A 25,632-nucleotide genomic window follows, 5' to 3' on the forward strand; every position below is an offset into this window, starting at 1 on the left:
TATTTATTTTTATTTTAACCTTTTTATTTATTTAGGCAAGTCAGTTAAGAACAAATTCTTATTTTCAATGACGGTCTAGGAGCAGTCATTGAACTGCCTGTTCAGGGGCAGAATGACAGATGTCTACCTTGTCAGCTTGGGGGTTTGAACTTGCAACCTTCCGGTTACTAGTCCAACACTCTAACCACTAGGCTACCCTGCCGCCCTTAATAAATACATAAATACACATGGCCAAAAGTATGTGGATATCCCTTCAAATTCCGCTATTTCAGCCAGACCTGTTGCTGAGGTCCTTTCCTGTTTCAGCATGACAATGCCCCCGTGCACAAAGCGAGGTCCATACAGAAATGGTTTGTCGAGATCGGTGTGTGGAATAACTTGACTGGCCTGAACAGAGCCCTGACCTGAACCCCATCGAAAAGCTTTGGGATGAATTGGAGCGCCGACTGAGAGCCAGGCCTAATCGCCCAACATCACTAATGCTTGTGGCTGAATGGAAGCAAGTCCCCACAGCAATGTTCCAACATCTAGTGGAAAGTCTTCCCAAAAGAGTGGAGGCTGTTATAGCAGCAATGTTCCAACATCTAGTGGAAAGCCTTCCCAGAAGAGTGGAGGCTGTTATAGCAGCAATGTTCCAGCATCTAATGGAAAGCCTTCCCAAAAGAGTGGAGGCTGTTTTAGCAGCAATGTTCCAACATCTAGTGGGAAGCCTTCCCAGAAGAGTGGGGCGGGGGGGGGAACTAACTCATTAATGCCAATGATTTTGGAATGAGATATTCGAAGAGCAGCTGTCCACATACTTTTGGCGATGTAGTGTAGGTCTCACAAAATCGCATTCCTTTTCTCTGAACAGTACGGGAGCCTAGGGCTCTGGTCAAAAAGAGGACACTATATTAGGGAACAGGGTGCTAGATGGGACTCATTCCTGGCATTCACGACAACTCTAATGGTGGTTACGGGGAAAACACGCAAGGACACGGTTGTAATATTGGTATACATTTATTAGTGAACTATTTTCAAATCAGCCACAACTATTAAAAAAAAAATATGATCGCACGACTCGGTCAAGCAGAACTAGCAACTTTTCATTTTTAAAAAAGTACAAATCTGAAAAATGTCAATCAGTATACAGGTGTGTGTGTATATAGACTATAACTAGTTAAATGCTACAAACAATGATTCCAATGGAATGAAAAAAATTATAGCATTCAGAACATTTTTCCTATATATTTATATATACATAAGCATTTTAAATTATTTTTTTTAAATCCAAACATGAGGTAAAATGTGCAAGTACCAAAGCGAACATCTGTTTCAAATGCCCCTGGCCTGTTGGGTGGGAGCCCCCCCCCCCCTAGAAGCTGGAGGAATCAGTAAACAGACCACTATTCCCACCACCAGCAACACGTCATTGGAAAACAGTGAATCTACGACGCAAATCAAATAAATCAAATCCTAAATAAATTATTTTAGCTGTTTTTATTATTGGAACAGCGTTTTATTCAAAACATTTTTTATTTCCTTTTTTTTCCTTTTATTATTATTTATTATTCCTTTTATTTCTTCCTTTGCACCACACAAGCTGTGAGATCATTCATTAATTGGATTACAGAAAGACTACAAGATTCTATTTGAAGTTACTTGACTTGACATGAGGTTTTCTGGTATTTGGGACAGAAGAAAAAAAATAAAATCACTATGGTCAGGTAAAACCTGCCCCCCCCCCACCCACCCACCCAAACCATGGTGCTAATGTTTCAATAAGTGAATAAAAGGTATCTAGCACAGGAGGTTGGTGGCACCTTAATTAGGGAGGACGGGCTTGTTGTAATGGCTGGAGCGGAATCAAACAACGTAACCATGTGATCGATTCCGTTCCAGACATAATTACGAGCTGGTTCTCTCCCTCGGCAGCCTCCCTCGGTGGTGTCAAATCTACATTGAGAGTTAGGTTATTAGTTTGACTAACAAAGTCTTCTTTAAAATGTAACGTCACTAATTTAAAGGCTATTAGCAACATGCTCTAAGAATCCATCCAAACAGCATCATACCTAAAGCAGATCTATTGGTTGTTCACTATGGCTTTCAGTGAACTAGGTTCTAGACATGTTTTATTATCCGAGGCAATAACAACATAGCATACATATTATAACCAAACGACTTTAAAATCCTGGATTTCTCCCCAGTTCCAAGTCCAGGCAACTTTTTTTTTTTAAATGTATTTTATAAAGCGCAATAAAATCTTGTAGTCATTCAGTTGGGTTACAAACGTGTGCAGTACAACGCATGGCAGTTATCAGCTGAGCAGTGACGGAACGCCATCTGAAGAACGAACCCGAAGCCGACTAGAGCTAGCTAAAAACCAGTTGGGACTTGGTAGGACATGCATGCTTATTGTGCACCGTTAAATAGTCCACCGTCCCCCCCATGGCTAGATATCTTTCACTGGAAATACACAATTGGTTTTTATTTTTTAGTATTCTTATTTTTATTTTTTTAAATCATGCAAACACCTTTGTAGTTTTAGGTAGGATAGTGTGCGTCAATGGCACCTTTTAAAATGGAATCACAACCGTTATGTAAATATGCATGTCGTGTGGTTGTTCAAGAACACAAACTAAATTTGTAATTTATATGATGTAATATCCACTACTCTGGCAAAAAAACAACATTATTATTTTAATTGATTACATTAAAAATATGCGAGGCCTGAGGAAAACAACCAAGAAAATTCATATCCACCACCAACCTTTTCATGGCATCTGTCAAATTAGAACAGACTGTTTTCCTTTATTCTTATATTACTGAGAGGCCCTGAGTGATTTGTTTTTTTTTGTTTGTTTCAAACTCACGATATTTATATGCTTAGTGGACAGATATGTACACAGATGAACTCTCATCAAAGCTGTGGGTTTTAACCTTTAAACTCATCAAGATGGGTTTTTTTCTTCTCTTCTCTTAAAAGGTGGTAGGTAACACACGTCACAAAGAGACTCACATTCGCTATAGAAAACATGGCAAGGTCCTTTTTACACAAGAAAGCAAAATGTCCATCCGAAAAGGTACATCCGCCTCGCAGTGCTTATTGGGGTAGTTGGGAATAGAAAGGAGTCCCCCTATTCACACACAGCACTTACCAAAGACACCCGGACTAACTGTTTACTTTTTTTTTTAAACACCTCAACAACATTCTGTTTTGGAAGTCAAAGATGAGCACAGAGACCCAATATAGTGCACTAGCCCCTCTATGGGCCCTGGTCAAAAGTAGCGCACTACTTAGGGTACCATTTGGGATGTTTTAACAGTGTATCACTCTACCAAACACTACTCCTCCCTCTCTCCATCTTTGTCTCCAACCCCTTCCTGTCCTGATCGTCACTGTAAAAAGTACAGTCAGCTCAGCCGGGACAAAGCCAGAGCGTCTTGTCTCGTCGGGTCACTGGAGATGTTTTACAACAGGGAGTTAGTTATAACATTATTTTTGTCTTCAAAACAAGACGATTATCGACAAGCTTTCACACTGAAGCTATGCAGCATACAACATGACTCTTTTACAACACCATTTAGTTAGCACGGCCTAACAACAAGACCTGACCCAAGTTAAGTTGCCTTTAGATTAGAACACATTCAATTTAACCACACACTTCCACGTTAGTGCTCTGACCTTGTCCTTTAACACGTTGTCTCTAAGATAGTTTAAAAACCAATAAATAATACTATTTAAAAACTATACTCTTAAAAACAAGTGGAAATGACAAAGGGATTTTTTAATTTTTTTTTTAAAGATTAATAAGTAAATAGAGTTTGTGCTTGTCAAGGTATTGAAGGCAGATCTGAAATCTTGAAAGAGTATATATATATATATATATTATATTGAATATTTGGCTCACAAACAAATAAATGCCTGGATCTTCCAAAAACAGGAAGGAAAAAAATGTCCACGTTATAACCCATCAGTCATACGGTTTAATGCATCAAGCTCCCCAGCAGTAGTCAGTCAGCGTGGGTGATACTGGGGTACGGAAGCCCCCTCTCCCGGGGTCCCCCTCTCCCGGGGTGAGCCAGAATTCCTTGTTTATGTTTGCTTGTTGTTGTTTTCCTTTTAAAATGGCGACGTTGGATTAAAATATTGCTAGTCTGAATCAACAGTCTATGCAACCCCCCTCAGCGCTGCTTGAGATCCAGCCGGGCAACTCGCACAGGGCCAAGGCTCGGAGAGGAGGATGGATGTGGTGCATTTGCAGACAGGCAGTGTCCCCTCCTCTCCTTCCTCCTCCCTCCGTCCAGTCAGTTGTGTATCACAGTGGGGGGGGGGGGGGGGGGGGACTAACAGGGCGTGAAGGAGCAGATATATCCCCAACAAGTCAGTGGTAGACCATCATTCTCAGTGCCAGATGAGGCTAATTTTAACCACAGCAAGTCACACTTTCACAATAGCATTAGCAGATTGGAAAAGAACACAAACAAACGGAACAAACTATTGAAATCATCAATACATTATTGCAAAACATATATTATTAACAGGTCACTTTAACCCATCAGTCACCTACACAAACATGCATCTATGACGGTCAGTCAGCCAGGCTTCTCCTCCAAGCCAGTGGAACGGTCTAGTCTCCTACAGTACTATGACGGTCAGTCAGCCAGTGGAATGGTCTAGTCTCCTACAGTACTATGACGGTCAGTCAGCCAGGCTTCTCCTCCAAGCCAGTGGAACGGTCTAGTCTCCTACAGTACTATGACGGTCAGACAGCCAGGCTTCTCCTCCAAGCCAGTGGAATGGTCTAGTCTCCTACAGTACTATGACGGTCAGTCAGCCAGTGGAATGGTCTAGTCTCCTACAGTACTATGACGGTCAGTCAGCCAGGCTTCTCCTCCAAGCCAGTGGAATGGTCTAGTCTCCTACAGTACTATGACGGTCAGACAGCCAGGCTTCTCCTCCAAGCCAGTGGAATGGTCTCGTCTCCTACAGTACTATGACGGTCAGACAGCCAGGCTTCTCCTCCAAGCCAGTGGAATGGTCTAGTCTCCTACAGTACTATGACGGTCAGTCAGCCAGTGGAATGGTCTAGTCTCCTACAGTACTATGACGGTCAGACAGCCAGGCTTCTCCTCCAAGCCAGTGGAATGGTCTCGTCTCCTACAGTACTATGACGGTCAGTCAGCCAGTGGAATGGTCTCGTCTCCTACAGTACTATGACGGTCAGTCAGCCAGTGGAATGGTCTCGTCTCCTACAGTACTATGACGGTCAGTCAGCCAGTGGAATGGTCTAGTCTCCTACAGTACTATGACGGTCAGTCAGCCAGTGGAATGGTCTCGTCTCCTACAGTACTATGACGGTCAGTCAGCCAGTGGAATGGTCTCATCTCCTACAGTACTATGACGGTCAGTCAGCCAGTGGAATGGTCTCGTCTCCTACAGTACTATGACGGTCAGTCAGCCAGTGGAATAGTCTCGTCTCCTACAGTACTATGACGGTCAGTCAGCCAGTGGAATGGTCTCGTCTCCTACAGTACTATGACGGTCAGTCAGCCAGTGGAATGGTCTCGTCTCCTACAGTACTATGACGGTCAGTCAGCCAGTGGAATGGTCTAGTCTCCTACAGTACTATGACGGTCAGTCAGCCAGTGGAATGGTCTAGTCTCCTACAGTACTATGACGGTCAGTCAGCCAGTGGAATGGTCTAGTCTCCTACAGTACTATGACGGTCAGTCAGCCAGTGGAATGGTCTAGTCTCCTACAGTACTATGACGGTCAGTCAGCCAGTGGAATGGTCTCGTCTCCTACAGTACTATGACGGTCAGTCAGCCAGTGGAATGGTCTCGTCTCCTACAGTACTATGACGGTCAGTCAGCCAGTGGAATGGTCTCGTCTCCTACAGTACTATGACGGTCAGTCAGCCAGTGGAATGGTCTCGTCTCCTACAGTACTATGACGGTCAGTCAGCCAGTGGAATGGTCTAGTCTCCTACAGTACTATGACGGTCAGTCAGCCAGTGGAACGGTCTACATAGTCTACAGTTTTAACCATGTTGAGGCTTTCCCATTACTGGTCTGCTGATCGAACGATGTGTGACTCCTCTCTCCGCTCCACCAGGCCCTCACCCCACCCCTCTTGTCATCACCCATCTCCCATCTCCCATGCAGGCAGCTCCAACGCCCATATGTCACAAAGAACTAACCAAAAGCCACAAGGTAACGAAAAAGGAAAAACCTTGTAAACGTAAAAGCCCTAAGACGATAACAACATTTGGCAGGTCACATCTTTGGAATCCGCAACACTGGCGCAGGCAGAGGAGCAGATCGAGGTGGTGGATCAATGGCTATCCCAGGCAGGCAGACTGACTGGACAACTCTGTGGCTATGAGGCTATGGTAGGCTGGAGCTTTTCATCAGACACAGCAGAGGAACGACCGGGGGGAAGGAGCTCCAAACATACAATCTTAGATTGCTTATTGTTGTTGAAGTGGGGCAGGAGTGGTGATAGGAGGGGGGGGGGGGACGCAGGCAGGGTAGGCGGTGGTGGGGGGGGGACGCAGGACGCAGGCAGGAGTGGTGGCAGGAGACCGCAGGAAGCAGGCAGGAGTGGTGGCAGGAGGCCGCAGGAAGCAGGCAGGAGTGGTGGCAGGGGGCCGCAGGAAGCAGGCAGGAGTGGTGGCAGGAGGCCGCAGGAAGCAGGCAGGAGTGGTGGCAGGAGGCCGCAGGAAGCAGGCAGGGTAGGTGGCAGAAGGCCGCAGGAAGCAGGCAGGGTAGGTGGCAGGAGGCCGCAGGAAGCAGGCAGGAGTGGTGGCAGGAGGCCGCAGGCAGGAGGCCGCAGGAAGCAGGCAGGAGTGGTGGCAGGAGGCCGCAGGAAGCAGGCAGGAGTGGTGGCAGGAGGCCGCAGGAAGCAGGCAGGGTAGGTGGCAGGAGGCCGCAGGCAGGGTAGGTGGCAGGAGGCCGCAGGAAGCAGGCAGGAGTGGTGGCAGGAGGCCGCAGGAAGCAGGCAGGGTAGGTGGCAGAAGGCCCCGGGCAGGTTGAGACCGAGGCAGGCGCTAAGACAGACAGGCTCCAGTGGGTTTCGTTTTGTGCTGCTTTCCAATCAAAGATCTCAAAGCCTGGGTATCAGTCACTCCACCTCGCGGTGCACCTCTGACGCGTCCGCCCGGCAAATTGGACAAGTGCGATTAGTCTGGAAGGAAGATAAAAGGGAACAAAAAGGAGGTGTTAGTACACTGCTTTTGACCGGAGCCCTATGCCCTACACACACACATTATTATATATAGTGCACTACTTTTAACCAGGGTGGCACCCTATTCCCTATATAGTGCACTACGTTTGACCAGGGTGGCACCCTGGTATATACCCTACCTTATATAGTGCACTACTTTTATATATATAGGGAATAGGGTGCCACCCTGGTCAAACGTAGTGTACTATATAGGGAATAGGGTGCCACCCTGGTCTAAAGTAGTGCACTATATAGGGAATAGGGTGCCACCCTGGTTAAAAGTAGTGCACTATATAGGGAATAGGGTGCCACCCTGGTTAAAAGTAGTGCACTATACAGGGAATAGGGTGCCACCCTGGTCTAAAGTAGTGCACTATACAGGGAATAGGGTGCCACCCTGGTCTAAAGTAGTGCACTATACAGGGAATAGGGTGCCATTTGAGACGTCACCGTAGAGTTAACGATGGGATGGAATGGGCTTACCTTTAACCATTTGTCGACACACTTGGCGTGGAACTCGTGGTTGCAGGGTAATACCCTCAGCAGCTGCCGACACTCGAAGTCACTAAAGCACACCACACACCTGGAAGAGAGAGTATCACACAGAGCATCATCAGGTTCTGAAATACTGCATGTTTAAAAAGGACAAGACAGTTACTGTTACGATGGATGGATGGATGGGTGGATGGATGGGGTGGATGGATGGGGTGGATGGATGGATGGATGGGGTGGATGGATGGATGGGATGGGTGGGTGGGTGGATGGATGGATGGGTGGATGGGATGATGGATGGATGGGGTGGATGGATGGATGGGATGGATGGATGGGTGGGTGGATGGATGGGGTGGATGGATGGATGGGATGATGGATGGATGGGGTGGATGGGTGGATGGATGGGATAATGGATGGGTGGATGGATGGGGTGGATGGATGGATGGGTGGATGGGATGGATGGATGGATGGATGGGGTGGATGGGTGGATGGGGTGGATGGATGGATGGATGGGTGGATGGATGGGGTGGCTGGATGAATGGGGTGGATGGGTGGATGGATGGCTGGGGTGGCTGGATGGATGGATGGATGGGGTGGCTGGATGGATGGATGGGGTAGCTGGATGGATGGATGGATGGATGGATGGGGTGGCTGGATGGAGTGGCTGGATGGATGGGGTGGCTGGATGGATGGATGGATGGATGGGTGGATGGGGTGGCTGGATGGATGGATGGATGGATGGGGTGGCTGGATGGATGGATGGGTGGATGGTAGGTAGGTAGGTAGGTAGGTAGGGCAATATGATCACCATATTTGTCATATTTTGTCGTATTTTATGTTTTTGAGTATTTCATGTTTTGGAGTATTTCATGACCCTAGCGTGGCAACATATATTATAGTGTTTTTTAATGGGATTTGATTGTTTCATACTGTTCAATACAACTTGAGCATTTTCATAAATGTCTGCATTTCCTGCACTTTTATCGTTTTCATTTTCACACTGTGCATGATGGGAAAATCTCTAGGCCTAGTTAACTGGTGGAATCATGGAAATATGCTGATTCTAATTCTATAGTTGGAATATAGTGGGCAGCATCTTGAATGCGTTGTTGTTGTTTGACATGAGAACAAATGATTAAGCCAGAGAGGAATTATTAACAGGGTGGGAACCAAAGTGTTGGTCAGTGTTTCCAGGGGACCCAAATTAGATGTTACATTACATGTTTTCTTACTTCATGTAGCTAGCTAACATTCATGCTTCACCTACTCCTCTCGGATTTAGAAGATACCGTTGCACTAACATGCTTAACTAGGCCTACACCACCAGCACTACGCAGGCTGTACTGGCTAGCTACGTTTGCTCTGACTAGCCAGGACAAACTCATTTTCACTAATATCAAAATCAATAAATCATGCTAAAATAAGTCACGATATTTTGAAGGCCAATACATAAAAATGAGTCCCTATACACACACACACAAACTTAGCAAAAATAAATAAATGTCCTCTCACTGTCAACTGCATTTATTTTCAGCAAACTTAACATGTGTAAATATTTGTACGAACAGAACAAGATTCAACAACTGAGTCATAAACTGAACAAGTTCTATAGACATGTGACTAACAGTGGTTCTTAACCTTGTTGGAGGTACTGAACCCCACCAGTTTCATATGCGCATTCACCGAACCCTTCTTATTTGGAAAAATAAAATATGATTTTTTCAAAACATAGGTATATATTTTACTGGTGCACAAAATGAACCGTGCATCAACATCACTGTGTTCAAAGAACAAAATCATCAAAACATGATTTTCACACAAAAACATAATAATGAATATTTACTGCAAATCAGTGTGACTTCTGCTGTTGCCTTTCAGAGACCAGTTCAGAAATGCGCGGCTCACCTTGACAAGTGCCACTCTCATGTCATTTTCGCAACAAAGTCTGTTCCTTTTCTTCGTTTTTATGTCCAGCATCCTCGAAAAGGATTGCTCGCAAAGATATGTTGTAACAAACGGTATGAAAATCTCTAGAGCTTTCTTAGCAATAACAGGGTACGTTACCATTTGTTGAAACGTTGAAAGCGTTGTTGTTCTGAAGAGTTGCTGTTGAACCTGGCTCTGCTGAATTTCAATGATTTCATCGAGGTATTCATCATTGACATCTGTTGTCTCAACACTAAACGTGAACGGCTGTCTCACCCATGCTGGATATGACTCTCTTGTAGGGAAGTATTCGTCGAGAGACTTTGCAAGCTCATCTAAGTGCGTGGCAATTGCTTGGGTACAGAAATGTCTCCGATTCCAGATACATCTTCGATCTTACTTACACAGTCGTCCAGCAGGGGAAAGTTAGCGAAGTTATCGTTCTCTGTTCGTCGTTTCCATAACGGTAGCTTTTTTTGAAAAGCCTTCCGGTTTTCCTCCGCTTCGATGATGTCGACTCCACCGCCCTGCATATTTTGATTGAGATGATTGAGAGCTGCGAAGATATCGGCCACGTACGCTAAAATGAGAATGAACTCAGAATTTTTGAAGCAATCTGCATGACAATGTTGGTGCTCTTGCAAAAACAGGGCTAATTCCACACGCACGGCAAAAACACGATTCAGCACCTGTCCCCGGGATAACCACCGAACGTTAGAATGGTACAGAAGTACCTCGAATTCAGAACCCATTTCTTTACACAGCTCACTGAAGATGCGGTGCCTCAGAGCACTAGTTTGCACATAGTTCACACATTCCACTACAATTTTTTATACTTCTGCCAGTTTCGGAGGCAATGTTTTTGTTGCCAACGCATGCCTGTGCAGAATACAATGCGTAACAATGATGTGTGGTGCATCGGCTTTCACTAGCGCACCAAAACCAGACTTTCTTCCCAGCATGACTGGAGCTCCGTCCGAACAAACTGCAGAAACCATATCCCACAAAAGATTGTTGTCTTTGAATTAGTCATCCACAAGTTTCTTCACATCGGCTGCCTTAGTTGTTGTTGTAAGAGGCTTACAAAATAAAAAATATTCCTTTATCACGTCGTCTTTCACATAGCGCACGAATACAGCAAACTGGCTTAGATTGGAAACGTCTGTGGTCTCGTCGAGTTGAAGGCTGAATTTTGCCGGGCTTGAAATCAGATCTGCAACTACTTGAGCCAAGATGTCTTTGATCATGTCCTCTATTCTGTCGCTGATGGTGTCATTTGAAAGAGGAATTTGGGATAACTTAACTTCAGCCTCTTTTCCCAGCATGATTTTCGCCATCTTCAACACAGCTGGTTTTATGAGTGTTTCACCAATGGTGTGTGGTTTGCCCTGCTTTGCGATCAGGTAAGCAACTTCGTACGATGCTGTGAGGATCGGTTTGTTGATGGGTACAAAGCCGAGAACAGGCAGAGTAGCCTTTTCATCGAATCTGTCTCTCTTCACCTTGAATTCAGCGAGTGTTGTGTTCTTGTATTTTCCATCTCATGCAGCTTAAGGAAGTGTTCTCTTAGTTTTGCCGGTGCTAGACTAGAATTGCTCAACTTGGCATTGCAAATCATGCAGTTAGGACGCTGACTCCCATCACATTCCGTTATACATGTGAATCCATATTGTACATATTCGTCCGACCACACTTTTTTTGCTCGACATAGTATGTATGAAGGGATTAAAATATTAAGAAAGAAATCCCAAGACGTACCATCACGACAGTCACAAGTCGACTACTGAGCGCACCAAATTCCCTGCAGCACAGATAGGCCAAGCGATGTAGCGTGATCACCTGCAGCCTATGATGGCCAAGTGGGGCGTGTCATCACGAATCATATGAGTCGGATGTGTGTCTTGACCTCCGCCCGAACCCCTGAGACTGACTCACCGAACCCCTGGGGTTCGATCGAACCCAGGTTAAGAACCACTGGACTAACAGAAATGGAATAATGTGTCCCTGAACAAAAGGGGGGTCAACAGTAACAGTCAGTATCTATTGTGGCCACCAGCTGCATTAAGTACTGCAGTGCATCTCCTCCTCATGGACTGCACCAGATTTGCCAGTTCTTGCTGTGAGATGTTACCTCACTCTTCCACCAAGGCACCTGCAAGTTCCCTGACATTTCTGGGGGGGAACGGCCCTAGTCCTCACCCTCCGATCCAACAGGTCCCAGACTTGCTCAATGGGATTGAGATCTGGGCTCTTCGCTGGCCATGGCAGAACACCGACATTCCTGTCTTGCAGGAAATCACGCACCGAACGAGCAGTATGGCTGGTGTCATTGTCATGCTGGAGGGTCATGTCAGGATGAGCCTGCAGGAAGGGTACCACATTAGGGAGGAGGATGTCTTCCCTGTAATTACAACAAGCTCAGTTCGATGATGCTGTGACACACCGCCCCAGACCATGACGAACCCTCCACCTCCAAATCGATCCCGCTACAGGCATCGGTGAAACGCTCATTCTTTTGACAGTAAATGCGAATCCGACCATCACCCCTGGTGAGACACAACCGTGACTCCTCAGTGAAGACCACTTTTTGCCAGTCCTGTCTGGTCCAGCGACCGTGGGTTTGTGCCCATAGGCGACAATGTTGCAGGTGATGTCTGGTGAAGATCTGCCTTACAACAAGCCCTCAGTCCAGCCTATTGCGGTCTGAGCACCGATGGTGCGTTCCTGGTTTAACTTGGGCAGTTGTTGCCATCCTGTACCTGTCCCGCAGGTGTGATGTTCAGATGTACCAATCCTGGGCAGGTGTTGTTGCACATGGTCTGCCACTGGAAGGACGATCAGCTGTCCGTCCTGTAGCGCTATCTTAGGCTTCTCACAGTACAGATATTGAAATGTATTGCCCTGGCCCCATCTGCAGTCCTCATGCCTCCTTGCAGCTTGCCTACACAGATGAGCAGGGAACCTGGGCATCTTTGTTTTGGTGTTTGTCAGAGTCTGTAGAAAGGCCTCTTTAGTGTCCTACGTTTTCATAACTGTGACCTTAATTGCCAACCGTCTGTAAGCTGTTAGTGTCTTAACGACCGTTCCACAGGTTCATGTTCATTAATTGTTTATGGTTCATTGAACAAGCATGGGAAACAGTGTTTAAACCCTTTACAATGAAGATCTGTGGAGTTATTTGTATTTTTACGAATTATCTTTGAAAGACAGGGTCCTGAAAAAGGGACGTTTATTACTTGTATTTTGCTAAATAAGCACCTTAAAAAACGTGTCAACATTTACCAAGTGATCACTACAGACAGAAATTGATTACAGTAGAACACATTTTCAATAGATCAGAGAGAATAATCATTCACCTCAATAATTGTATGGAAATGCAGCTACATCCGCCATTTGCACTCTTCTAAAACACAAACCACAACGAACTTGGGCATAATACTATAGATGAGAATATGTACAGTGCAATATGCCTTCAGGAAGTATTCAGGCCCAGACTTTTTCCATATTTTGTTACATTAATTCAAAATGGAAATTCTAATTCTAAAATGGATTAAATTGCCCCCCCCCCCCCCCATACAAATTTACACACAATAACTCATAATGACATAAAGAAGAAAAAAAAACAGGTTAAGACATTTTAGCAAATTGTATAAAAAAATAAAACGAAATATCATATTTACATAAGTATTCAGACCCTTTACTCAGTACTTTGTTGAAGCACCTAGCAATAACAGCCTCGAGTCTTCTTGGGTATGACGCTACAAGCTTGGCACACCTGTATTTGGGGAGTTTGTCACATTCTTCTTTGCAGATCCTCTCAAGCTCTGTCAGGTTGGATGGGGAGTGTCGCTGCGCAGCTATTTTCAGGTCTCTCCAGAGATGTTTTATCAGGTTGAAGTCCGGGCTCTGGCTGGGCCACTCAAGGACATTCAGAGACTTGTCCCGAAGCCACTCCTGCGTTGTCTTGGCTGAGGTCCTGAGTGCTCTGGAGCAGGTTTTCATAAAGGATCTCTTTGTACTTTGCTCCGTTCATCTTTCCCTCGATCCTGACTAGTCTCCCAGCCCCTGCCACTGAAAAACATCCCCACGGCATGATGCTGCCATCACCATGCTTCACTGTAGAAATGTTGCCAGGTTTCCTCCAGATGTGACGCTTGGCATTCAGGCCAAAGAGTTCAATCTTGGTGTCATCAGACCAGAGAATCGTGTTTCTCATGGTCTGAGAGTCCTTTAGGAAAACTCCAAGTGGGCTGTCATGGGCCTTTTACTGAGGAGTGGCCACTCTACCATAAAGGCCTTATTGGTGGAGTGCTGCAGAGGTGGTTGTCCTTCTGAAAAGTTCCATCTCCACAGAGGAACTGGAGCTTTGTCAGAGCTTCACCATCTGGCAGTCCGACGGATGCCAGGAGAACACTACCTGCCATAGTGCCAACTGTAAAGTTTGGTGGAGGAGTAATGGTCTAGGGCTGTTTTTCATGATTCAGGCTCCTAAGTTCCAGTGAAGGGGAATCTTACATGACATTCTAGACAATTCTGTGCTTCCAACTTTGAGGCAACATTTTCCTGTTTCAGTATGTCCCCGTGCACAAAGCGAGATCCATACAGAAATGGTTTGTCGAAATTGGTGTGGAAAAACTTGACTGGCCTTAACAGATTCCCGTCAAACACCTTTGGGATGAATTGGAATCCTGTGATCCGACCTCACTAATGGCTGAATGGAAGCAAGTCCCCGCAGCATTATTCCATCGTCTAGTGGAAAGCCTTCCCAGAAGAGTGGAGGCTGTTATAGCAGCAAGGGGGGGGGGGGGGGGGGGGGGACAAACTCCATAGTAATGCCCATGATTGTGGGATAAAGATGTTCAACGAGCGTCCGTATACTTTTGGTCATGTAGTCTACGATGGTAAATGTACATTTTTTCTCTCTCTTTTCTTTCCTACTTTAACCATGGAGTGTTTGACACAATTAACTAAACGTTTTAAAATCAAGAGTCCATTGAGTCTGTGCAGCAGGCTGATTGTTTATCGTCCCTACAGACTCTTAGTATACTGAATAAAATACAACATGTCGTGTTGGTCCCAGGTTTCCTTGAGTTGAAATAAAATATCACAGAAATGTTCCACACGCACAAAACGCTAATTTCTCTGAAATGTTGTGCCTACATTTGCTTCCATCCATTTTAGTGAGCATTTCTCCTTTGCCAAGATAATCCATCTACCTGACAGGTATGGCATATCAATAAGCTGTTTAAACAGCATGATCATTACACAGGTGCACCTTGTGCTGGGAACAATAAACGCCAACTCTAAAATGTCTAAAGTTTTGAGGGAGTGTGAAATTGGCATGCTGACTGCAGGAATGTCCACCAGAGCAGTTGCCAGATCATTTAATGTTGATTTCTCTACCATAAGTCGTCTCCAACGTCGTTTTAGAGAATTTGGCAGTAAGTCCAACCGGCTTCACAACCGCAGACCACGTGTAGCCACGCCAGCCCAGGACCTCCACATCCTGCTTCTTCACCTGCAGGATTGTCTGAGACCAGCCACCCGGACAGCTGATGAAATTGTGGGTTTCCACAACCGAAGAATTTCTGCAAAAACTGTATCAGGGAAGCTCATCTCCATGCTCGTCGTCTTCACCAGGGTCATGACCTGACTGCAGTTCGGCATCATAACAGACTTCAGTGGGCAAATGCTCACCGTCGATGGCCACTGGCACGCTGGAGAAGTGTGCTGTTCTCACAGATGAATCCTGGTTTCAACTGTACCGGGCAGATGGCAGACAGCGTGTACGCCGTCGTGTGAGCCAGCGGTTTACTGATGTCAACGTTGTGAACAGAGTGCTCCATGGTGGCGGTGGGGTTATGGTATGGGCAGGAATAAGCTACGAACAATGAACACAACTGCATTTTATCAATGGCAATTTGAATGCACAGAGATACCGTGACGAGATGCTGAGGCCCATTTTAGTGCCATCCCTCCACCGCCATCAACTCATGTTTCAGCATGATAATGCAAGGCCTCATGTCGCAATGATCTGTACACAATTCCTGGAAGCTGAAAATGTCCCAGTTCTTCCATGGCCTGCACACTCTCCAGATATGTCACCCATTGAGCATGTTTGGGATGCTCTGGATCGACGTGTACAACAGAAAATAGGGCACGAGTTGCCTTTCAGAGATTGTAACATTCTCTGTTTCACGGAAACATGGCTCACTCGGGATATGTTGTCAGAGTCAGTATAGCCACCCGGTTTCTTCACGTATCGCGCTGACAGAAACAAACATCCCTCCTGTAAAAAGAAGGGCGGGGGTGTATGTATATATGTAACATCTCTCTGATAAGGTGAAGGGCGGGGGTGTATTTAACATCTCTGATAAGGTGAAGGGCGGGGGGGTATGTATTTAACATCTCTCTGGTAAGGTGAAGGGCGGGGGTGTATGTATTTAACATCTCTGATAAGGTGAAGGGCGGGGGTGTATTTAACATCTCTGATAAGGTGAAGGGCGGGGGTGTATGTAACATCTCTCTGATAAGGTGAAGGGCGGGGGTGTATTTAACATCTCTGATAAGGTGAAGGGCGGGGGTGTATTTAACATCTCTCTGATAAGGTGAAGGGCGGGGGTGTATTTAATATCTCTCTGATAAGGTGAAGGGCGGGGGTGTATTTAACATCTCTGATAAGGTGAAGGGCGGGGGTGTATTTAACATCTCTCTGATAAGGTGAAGGGCGGGGGTGTATGTATGTATTTAACATCTCTGATAAGGTGAAGGGCGGGGGTGTATGTAACATCTCTCTGATAAGGTGAAGGGCGGGGGTGTATTTAACATCTCTCTGATAAGGTGAAGGGCGGGGGTGTATGTAACATCTCTCTGATAAGGTGAAGGGCGGGGGTGTATTTAACATCTCTGATAAGGTGAAGGGCGGGGGTGTATTTAACATCTCTGATAAGGTGAAGGGCGGGGGTGTATTTAACATCTCTCTGATAAGGTGAAGGGCGGGGGTGTATTTAACATCTCTCTGATAAGGTGAAGGGCGGGGGTGTATGTAACATCTCTCTGATAAGGTGAAGGGCGGGGGTGTATTTAACATCTCTGATAAGGTGAAGGGCGGGGGTGTATTTAACATCTCTGGTAAGGTGAAGGGCGGGGGTGTATGTAACATCTCTCTGATAAGGTGAAGGGCGGGGGTGTATTTAACATCTCTCTGATAAGGTGAAGGGCGGGGGTGTATTTAACATCTCTGATAAGGTGAAGGGCGGGGGTGTATTTAACATCTCTGGTAAGGTGAAGGGCGGGGGTGTATTTAACATCTCTGATAAGGTGAAGGGCGGGGGTGTATTTAACATCTCTCTGATAAGGTGAAGGGCGGGGGTGTATTTAACATCTCTCTGATAAGGTGAAGGGCGGGGGTGTATGTAACATCTCTCTGATAAGGTGAAGGGCGGGGGTGTATTTAACATCTCTGATAAGGTGAAGGGCGGGGGTGTATTTAACATCTCTCTGATAAGGTGAAGGGCGGGGGTGTATTTAACATCTCTGGTAAGGTGAAGGGCGGGGGTGTATGTAACATCTCTGATAAGGTGAAGGGCGGGGGTGTATTTAACATCTCTGGTAAGGTGAAGGGCGGGGGTGTATTTAACATCTCTGGTAAGGTGAAGGGCGGGGGTGTATTTAACATCTCTCTGATAAGGTGAAGGGCGGGGGTGTATGTATGTATTTAACATCTCTGATAAGGTGAAGGGCGGGGGTGTATGTATGTATGTAACATCTCTGATAAGGTGAAGGGCGGGGGTGTGTGTATTTAACATCTCTCTGATAAGGTGAAGGGCGGGGGTGTATGTATGCATTTAACATCTCTGATAAGGTGAAGGGCGGGGGTGTATGTATGTATGTAACATCTCTCTAAGGTGAAGGGCGGGGGAGTGTTTATTTAACATCTCTGATTAACATCTAATGGTGTAATCACAACAACATACAGGAACTCAACTCCTTTGGTTCACCTGATATAGAATTCCTTACAATCAAATGCCGACCACATTATCCATCTACAATTATAGTCACAGCCATGTATACCCAGTTTATTAGCAAGTGCATCGGTGATGTTGTACCCACTGTGACTATTAAAACCTTCCCCAACCAGAAACTGTGGATTGATGGCAACATTCGTGCAAAACTGAAAGGGCGAATCACCACTTTTAATCATTGCAAGGCGACTGGAAACATGACCGAATACAAAGTGTAGCTATTCAGGAATTCTTACTGGTTGGTAGGTGATCAAATACTTATGTCATGCAATAAAATGCAAATTAATTACTTTAAAAAAATCATACAATGTGATTTTCTGGATTTTTGTTTTAGATTCCGTCTCTCACAGTTGAAGGGTACCTATGATAAAAATGACAGACCTCTACATGCTTTGTAAGTAGGAAAACCTGCAAAATCGGCAGTGTATCAAACACTTGTTCTCCCCACTGTATATACTGTACTCTATACCATCTACTGCCTCTTGCCAATACCGTTCGGCCATCGCTCATCCATATATTTATATGTATATATTCTTATTCATCCTTTTACATTTGTGTGTATAAGGTAGTCTGTTTGAATTTGTAAGATTACTTGTTGGTTATTACTGCACTGTCGGAACTAGAAGCACAAGCATTTCATTACACTCGCATTAACATCCGTTAACCTTGTATGTGATCAATAAAATTTGATTTAAGTATTAGCTAGGTTGCCACTTGTTGTTCGCCTGTTCAAATTGAAATTGAACTTCAGGTCATGAAAATAAATAGCTAGCCAGCTACTTAACCCTGTTGCCCAACGTTATAAGCAGCCAGCTAGCTTCATCTGGCTAGTGAGGCTCGACCGGGTTGTGAAGCTAGACACAATAAGGATTAGGCACAATAGTGGAGTATGCGGTTTGCCTTCATTGACAGTGATGCAAATGAATACAAACAGTAAAATTCTGTCATACTTTTATTTTGAAGGCTAACCTCAAAGTCCACTATTGTGGCTAGCTTCACATAGTTGATTAATGGTGGTCAGACCCATCTAAGAACTGTCTTATAAATTAAGGTTATTTTAGACGACACCTAGCTATTTAGCTACTGAAACAGATTGTAATTTTGCTATGTTTTTGGGGAAGAACTTTGTTTGCCTCCATGAGCTAGCTAGCTTTTTTTTTATGACCAGAACTGAAGGTGCGCGAGACAACTTTATCATAGCATACAGCATCATAGCACACAGCATCATAGCACACAGCATCATAGCACACAGCATCATAGCACACAGCATCATAGCACACAGCATCATAGCACACAGCACACAGCATCATAGCACACAGCATCATAGCACACAGCATCATAGCACACAGCATCATAGCACACAGCATCATAGCACACAGCATCATAGCACACAGCATCATAGCACACAGCATCATAGCATACGTATCGATGAATCGTTGTGACATATGAAATACGAGTGGTAGTGTAATCGATGTGTAATAACTACGTAAAAGAAAATGTATGAACGAGTTAAATTATTATGTGACGTGCAGTCATTTTCATATTCAGGTCCTGATTGGTCAACACGCAAAGACCCGAACAGCAAAGACCAAAATTGTGTTCCATAGAAATCCTGGTTGAAACGACTTTAACAAATGAACAACGAAACAGCACAGCAAGTAGGTGAAAGAAATACGTTTTGATGATGTTTTACTGGTAACGGGGACATACGTAAATACCAACAAAATAACTTTTTGGTCAGTGTGTGTGTGTGTGTGTAACGCTGGGCCAATTGGGTCCCTATGGGACACCCAATCATGGCCGGATGTGATACAGCCTGGATTCGAACCAGGGACTGTAGTGACGACTCTTGCAGTGTCTTAGACAGCTGCGCCCATATGTGTGTGTGTGTGAACTATTTCAAAGACCACTAAAATGTTTAATATCGGTATTGTTTTTTGTTGGCAAGGAAAATATCAGATATCGGTATTGGCCAAAACTGTCATATCGGTGCATCACTAGTTGTCACCAACATCTGACTATGCAGACTGCAGAGTGAACGGCAAGAAAGTGTTCCTGACTCCATGGTTGAGCAACTGCTCTCTCCTTGAGTGACAGGGGGCGGGGTGTGATGTGAGGTGAGAGGGGGCGGGGTGTGATGTGAGGTGAGAGGGGGCGGGGCTTGGTGTGAGGCGAGAGGGGGCGGGGCTTGGTGTGAGGCGAGAGGGCAGGGTGTGAGAGACTGCATGCAGCAGGAGGAAAGGGAGAAAGACAACTCAAGTAGCAAACGGAGTAAAAAACAGACATTACACGTGCCGGCGTTGGGTATCACATTTAACAAACCAAATATTGAAATACCGTTACAGAAATTAAATTAAAAACCCAAACCGGTCTGAGGCATCAATACCAGTATATAGTACAATACTGTATACCGCCCAGCCCTACTTGGCCAGCCAGTCAAATGGACAGGTGGGTGGTACAACACAAGAAAAGGCAGTAGCAGAATATCTTACAGCGTTTGTTCAGATTGATGGTTGTCGAGGTTGAACCTGTAGGATGGAAGCTGCTCGATGTCTGCCTTGGTGATTCCTCGTGGTTTAGCCTCTCCCAGCCTTTCAGCCAGGTTCAGTAATGCCTGAGGGGGTGAGAGACATATTCAGGGACAGTTGTTGTGGTTTATTTACATTTTTATTGACCGGTAATTCCAGCATTATCCACTAGGTTTGCTGCAGGTACAAAATTCAAGGAAATTGTATTTAATAGACTCCAATCAATCAATCAATGGTTGTGAGTGTTAGGTGGGGGGGGGGGTTCCACCTAAACTGCCCCCTATTTTACCCATGTGTAACTTCCGAGTCCGCTGGAGAGGATCAGCTTGATCAACGTGATGTGTAAGAATCACTGATCTACAAATAATATTCCCTGCCAAATAATAGGCTTTTTTCCATCAACATTCATGGAGATACGTCTCCCCTGGCTTAGGCAACACCACCCCCCCACCCCCCCCCCCCCCCCCCCCCCCCCCCCCCCACTGAAATTGATTGGACCGTGTTCTAGCTAAAGACAATTTCCTAGAATTTTCGACCTGCAGAAAACCTAGTGGATAATTCTGTAAATACAGGTACAAAAAAAATACATTTAAAAAAATGATTAAAAACAACTGGCCCCAAATACAATACCTGTGCAGAGACACACACACACACACACACACACACAGTGCGTTTCTAAGTGTATTGATTGGTCCTCTCACCTCGTAGTTCTCCATCTCCACGTCATCTCCATCCAGGTCCAGACTGATGGCTGGTCCCACTGCTGTAGGAGGCACAGGAAGCATCGACCTGCACAGAGACAGAACATAATCACATAATCACCCAGATCAAATAAGAAAGTGGGGGGAAAAAAAAGGGGCAATGTATTGGTTGTGGCAATAAATATTACGTTTTTCGTTCGTTATTTTACCAGGTAAGTTGACTGAGAACACGTTCTCATTTACAGCAACGACCTGGGGAATAGTTACAGGGGAGAGGAGGGGGATGAATGAGCCAATTGTAAACTGGGGATTATTAGGTGACCGTGATGGTTCGAGGGCCAGATTGGGAATTTAGCCAGGACACTGGGGTCAACACCCCTACTCTTACTGTAAGTGCCATGGGATCTTTAGTGACCTCAGAGTCAGGATACCCGTTTAACGTCCCATCCGAAAGACAGCACCCTACACAGGGCAGTGTCCCCAATCACTGCCCTGGGGCATTGGGATATTAATTTAGACCAGAGGAAAGAGTGCCTACTCTTACTGGCCCTCCAACACCACTTCCAGCATCATCTGGTCTCCCATCCAGGGACTGACCAGGACCAACCCTGCTTAGCTTCAGAAGCAAACCAGCAGTGGTATGCAGGGTGGTATGCAGGGTGGTATGATGGGTGGTATGCAGGGTGGTATGCTGCAGGCATTACAGTTACATTAGCACCTCACTTAAAAAAAATTTAAAAAATGGGTGTACAATTCTAGGTCCTGAATGACTTTGGGATGAAAAGCACTGAAGTACGTGTATAATTTAGTTCTGTATTAAATTTCATACTCACAGGAAGTAGGGCAGGAAGCCTGGGTAGTAGGGTGGTGGCGGTGGCGGGGGGGGCAGGGGCTGCTGTAACCGGTACCTGTGACCACTGACACGTCGCGGCAGCATGTGGGGGTATGGCTGACCAGGAGACAGACAGACAGACATGTAGCTGTTAACATGGTGGTGGTGAACTATCCTATGGAAGTGGCTGGTTATTTAAAAAGGTATGTTTCGCAAGCTCTGTAGCTTTAGCTAGCTCTACAATCTGAAGCCTTACCAATGGGAAAGGTTAGGCTGAGCTAGCTCTACAATCTGAAGCCTTACCGCTGGGATAGGTTAGGCTTTAGCTAGCTCTACAATCTGAAGCCTTACCACTGGGAAAGGTTAGCTACCTCCATGACATGGATAGGTTAGGCTGAGCTAGCTCTACAATCTGAAGCCTTACCACTGGGAAAGGTTAGGCTGAGCTAGCTCTACAATCTGAAGCCTTACCACTGGGTAAGGTTAGGCTGAGCTAGCTCTACAATCTGAAGCCTTACCACTGGGAAAGGTTAGCTACCTCCATGACATGCTTTCTGCTTAAGTCCTACCACTGGGATAGGTTAGGCTGAGCTAGCTCTACAATCTGAAGCCTTACCACTGGGATAGGTTAGGCTGAGCTAGCTCTACAATCTGAAGCCTTACCGCTGGGAAAGGTTAGCTACCTCCATGCCATGCTTTCTGTGTGAAGTGATGCTTAAGTCCTACCACTGGGATATTTTAGGCTGAGCTAACTTTAGTCCTACCATTGGGATAGGTTAGGCCGTGCTAGCTTAAACCATACCACTGGGATAGGTTAGGCTGAGCTAGCTTAAGTCCTACCATTGGGATAGGTTAGGCCGAGCTAGCTTAAACCCTACCACTGGGATAGGTTAGGCTGAGCTAGCTTAAGTCCTACCATTGGGATAGGTTAGGCCGAGCTAGCTTAAACCCTACCACTGGGATAGGTTAGGCTGAGCTAGCTTAAATCCTACCACTGGGATAGGTTAGGCCGAGCTAGCTTAAACCCTACCACTGGGATAGGTTAGGCCGAGCTAGCTTAAACCCTACCACTGGGATAGGTTAGGCCGAGCTAGCTTAAACCCTACCACTGGGATAGGTTAGGTCGAGCTAGCTTAAACCCTACCACTGGGATAGGTTAGGGATAGATAGCTTAATGTTTTGCTAACTGTGCAATGGTGAAGACATGAGGTCTTACCACAGTGAAGGGTTAACACATGTATAGATGCTAACTACGCTCGTTTTGAATGTTAAAAACATTACATTTGGAAACAAAGGAACGCATCTTTTATATCAGTGAAAAATAACAATATATATTTTAAAAAAAGATTAAATTACTACACAACTTTATAGGGTTAGGTGTTCCCACACAGCCATATCACCAGGTTACAGCGCTTGTTTACGGAAGACAAGAGGCGGCCAACTGTGCTAATTAGCCATCTAGCGTGCTCCCATCATCTGTGCTAATTAGCCATCTAGCGTGCTCCCAACACCTGTGCTAATTAGCCATCTAGCGTGCTCCCAACACCTGTGCTAATTAGCCATCTAGCGTGCTCCCAACACCTGTGCTAATTAGCCATCTAGCATGCTCCCAACACCTGTGCTAATTAGCCATCTAGCGTGCTCCCAACACCTGTGCTAATTAGCCATCTAGCGTGCTCCCAACACCTGTGCTAATTAGCAATCTAGCGTGCTCCCAACACCTGTGCTAATTAGCCATCTAGCGTGCTCCAACACCTGTGCTAATTAGCCATCTAGCGTGCTCCCAACACCTGTGCTAATTAGCCATCTAGCGTGCTCCCAACACCTGTGCTAATTAGCCATCTAGCGTGCTCCAACACCTGTGTGTAAGCTAACTGGTGAGGAAGAGTAGGTTCTTCGACTGGAGGCACACAGATCTGTGCAAAACTGCTTTATTTGAATTATTATTTCTCGCTGATAAAAGATAAGGGGTATAAATCTACTGATGATAAGTGATCAGTGCTTTTTGAAGTTGGTTCGGTTTTGGATTTCGATTAAAATGTAAAATAAAAAAATATTAAATAATGGTATTATAACGACTGCGCTTTTTAATGAAAATTCCAAAAATAGTGAACATTCAATTGCAAAAACATTGAAAATATTCCATTGTCTCGGTCAGGTCCATATTGGATAGACACCAATAGAAACATAGGAAATTACTATGAAATAATAACATCTTTAAGTTGTGTTTATTACTTCCGTTTTTAATTTGATGACTATAAGGAATGATTTTTTTTTTTTGTCAACATCTCACCTCTGCTCAGGCAGTAGCCGTCAGCCAGACCATGGAACGTTACGTTCTCCCCATACTGAACTGCCTTAATTCATCCTATTCAGCTAGCCAGCCTAAGTATGCTGCACAAATGTCTGACCTAAAATCATTTTGACTAGTTCTTCAAAGTAGATAAGGTATACTTTCAAGAACTGTGTCTGTCCTTCTCGTCATTGTGTTGAGTACATTCCTATCTCATGCGGTCCGTGTGTATCGAACCTAAAGTTGTGTAAAAGTGTATCCGTCCTAAATCTGAACACAATGAGAAGATGCTTATGTCTTATGCCCTAACAATGGGAGTTGTTGTTCCATAGGCGGGCTTATTTTTGGATCGATTTTGGGGAGAGTGAAACCTCTTGCTTCGCCTCTTCCTCTCTGATCCGTCTCTGAGTTGTGTGTAAAAAAAATGAAATAAATACATTTAAAAAAACTGGGGCACTGATTATGGTCATTGTAGTTAATTATCACATTTCTGCGTTTAGGTTGAATATTTGTTTAATGAAAACTCCTTTCAGCCTAGCTTCCCACATAGTTCGACTTGATTTCTCTCTAGAGAAACGGAGTGTTTGGCTCATAAACAAAAACGAACTAAATGGAATTCGGGTCAATTAGTTGTTTAATAAACCCGCCAAAAAACAGAATGTCGTTAATCGCTCAGCACTAATATCTACCTTTATCTTCCTTCATACTGGACACAGAGACACATTGACAAAATCCCTAAATATCCCTTTAATAATGTAAAAATAAATTCGTAACTCAAATACGGAGTTTCGATTAGCAACTATCGTAATTAACTGCAGTCATGACCTGTATGTACTTTCAAAAAAGTCCAAGAAACTGAAAAAATGCCTGTTTGGCAACTCCAATGTACTGGGAAGCCAAACAGAATGAGTTTTTCCCCACAAAATGGCTTTATTACAGACACAAATACTCCTGAGCACCCCCTCCCCTGCACATTTTAGAGTGGCTTTTTATTGTCCCCAGCACAAGGTGCACCTGTGTAATGGTCATGCGGTTTAAGCAGCTTCTTGATATGCCACACCTGGTCAGGTGGACGGATTATCTCGGCATTGGAGAAATGCTCACTAAAAAAGGGGATGTAAACAAATTTGTGCACAGAATTTGAGATACGCTTTTTTGTGCGTATGGAACATTTCTGGGGATCTTTGATTTCAGCTCATGAAACATGGGACCAGCAGTTTACATGTTGCGTTTATATGTTTTGTTCAGTATAAATCACTCACGTCCCAAGGATCCCGGATAGCACTGACCTTACTGCTATGCACAGGTCGGGAAGTCTACAACAGCACAATACATTGGAGGTGCTGAATGAAGAGGCATTTTTTTTCTTCAGTTGGGGTGGCAGGTAGCCTAGTGGTTAGAGTGTAGAGGTGGCAGGTAGCCTAGTGGTTAGAGTGTAGAGGTGGCAGGTAGCCTAGTGGTTAGAGTGTAGAGGTGGCAGGTAGCCTAGTGGTTAGAGTGTAGAGGTGGCAGGTAGCCTAGTGGTTAGAGTGTAGAGGTGGCAGCGTAGCCTAGTGGTTAGAGTGTAGAGGTGGCAGCGTAGCCTAGTGGTTAGAGTGTAGAGGTGGCAGCGTAGCCTAGTGGTTAGAG

The 25,632-nt window shown here is 45.1% G+C and overlaps 1 protein-coding gene across 6 annotated transcripts in view; it reads right to left on the reverse strand.

The window, feature by feature from the left end:
- Positions 1-6,538: 6,538 nt before the first annotated feature.
- Positions 6,539-25,632, reverse strand: part of LOC139390780 (RING finger protein 44-like) — a 54,870-nt gene continuing 35,776 nt past the window's right edge. For all 6 annotated transcript variants that reach the window (XM_071138147.1, XM_071138148.1, XM_071138145.1 and 3 more), the window contains 5 exons: positions 21,712-21,827; positions 20,879-20,966; positions 20,142-20,263; positions 7,691-7,790; positions 6,539-7,168 (listed from right to left, as the gene is read on the reverse strand). In XM_071138147.1, the coding sequence (XP_070994248.1) occupies positions 7,106-7,168; positions 7,691-7,790; positions 20,142-20,263; positions 20,879-20,966; positions 21,712-21,827 (489 nt within the window). In that variant the 3' untranslated portion in view covers positions 6,539-7,105. The remainder of the gene's footprint in view (positions 7,169-7,690; positions 7,791-20,141; positions 20,264-20,878; positions 20,967-21,711; positions 21,828-25,632) is intronic.

The sequence above is a fragment of the Oncorhynchus clarkii genome, chromosome 31 (assembly GCF_045791955.1).
Source record: "Oncorhynchus clarkii lewisi isolate Uvic-CL-2024 chromosome 31, UVic_Ocla_1.0, whole genome shotgun sequence".
In the NCBI taxonomy this organism is placed as follows: Eukaryota; Metazoa; Chordata; class Actinopteri; order Salmoniformes; family Salmonidae; genus Oncorhynchus; species Oncorhynchus clarkii.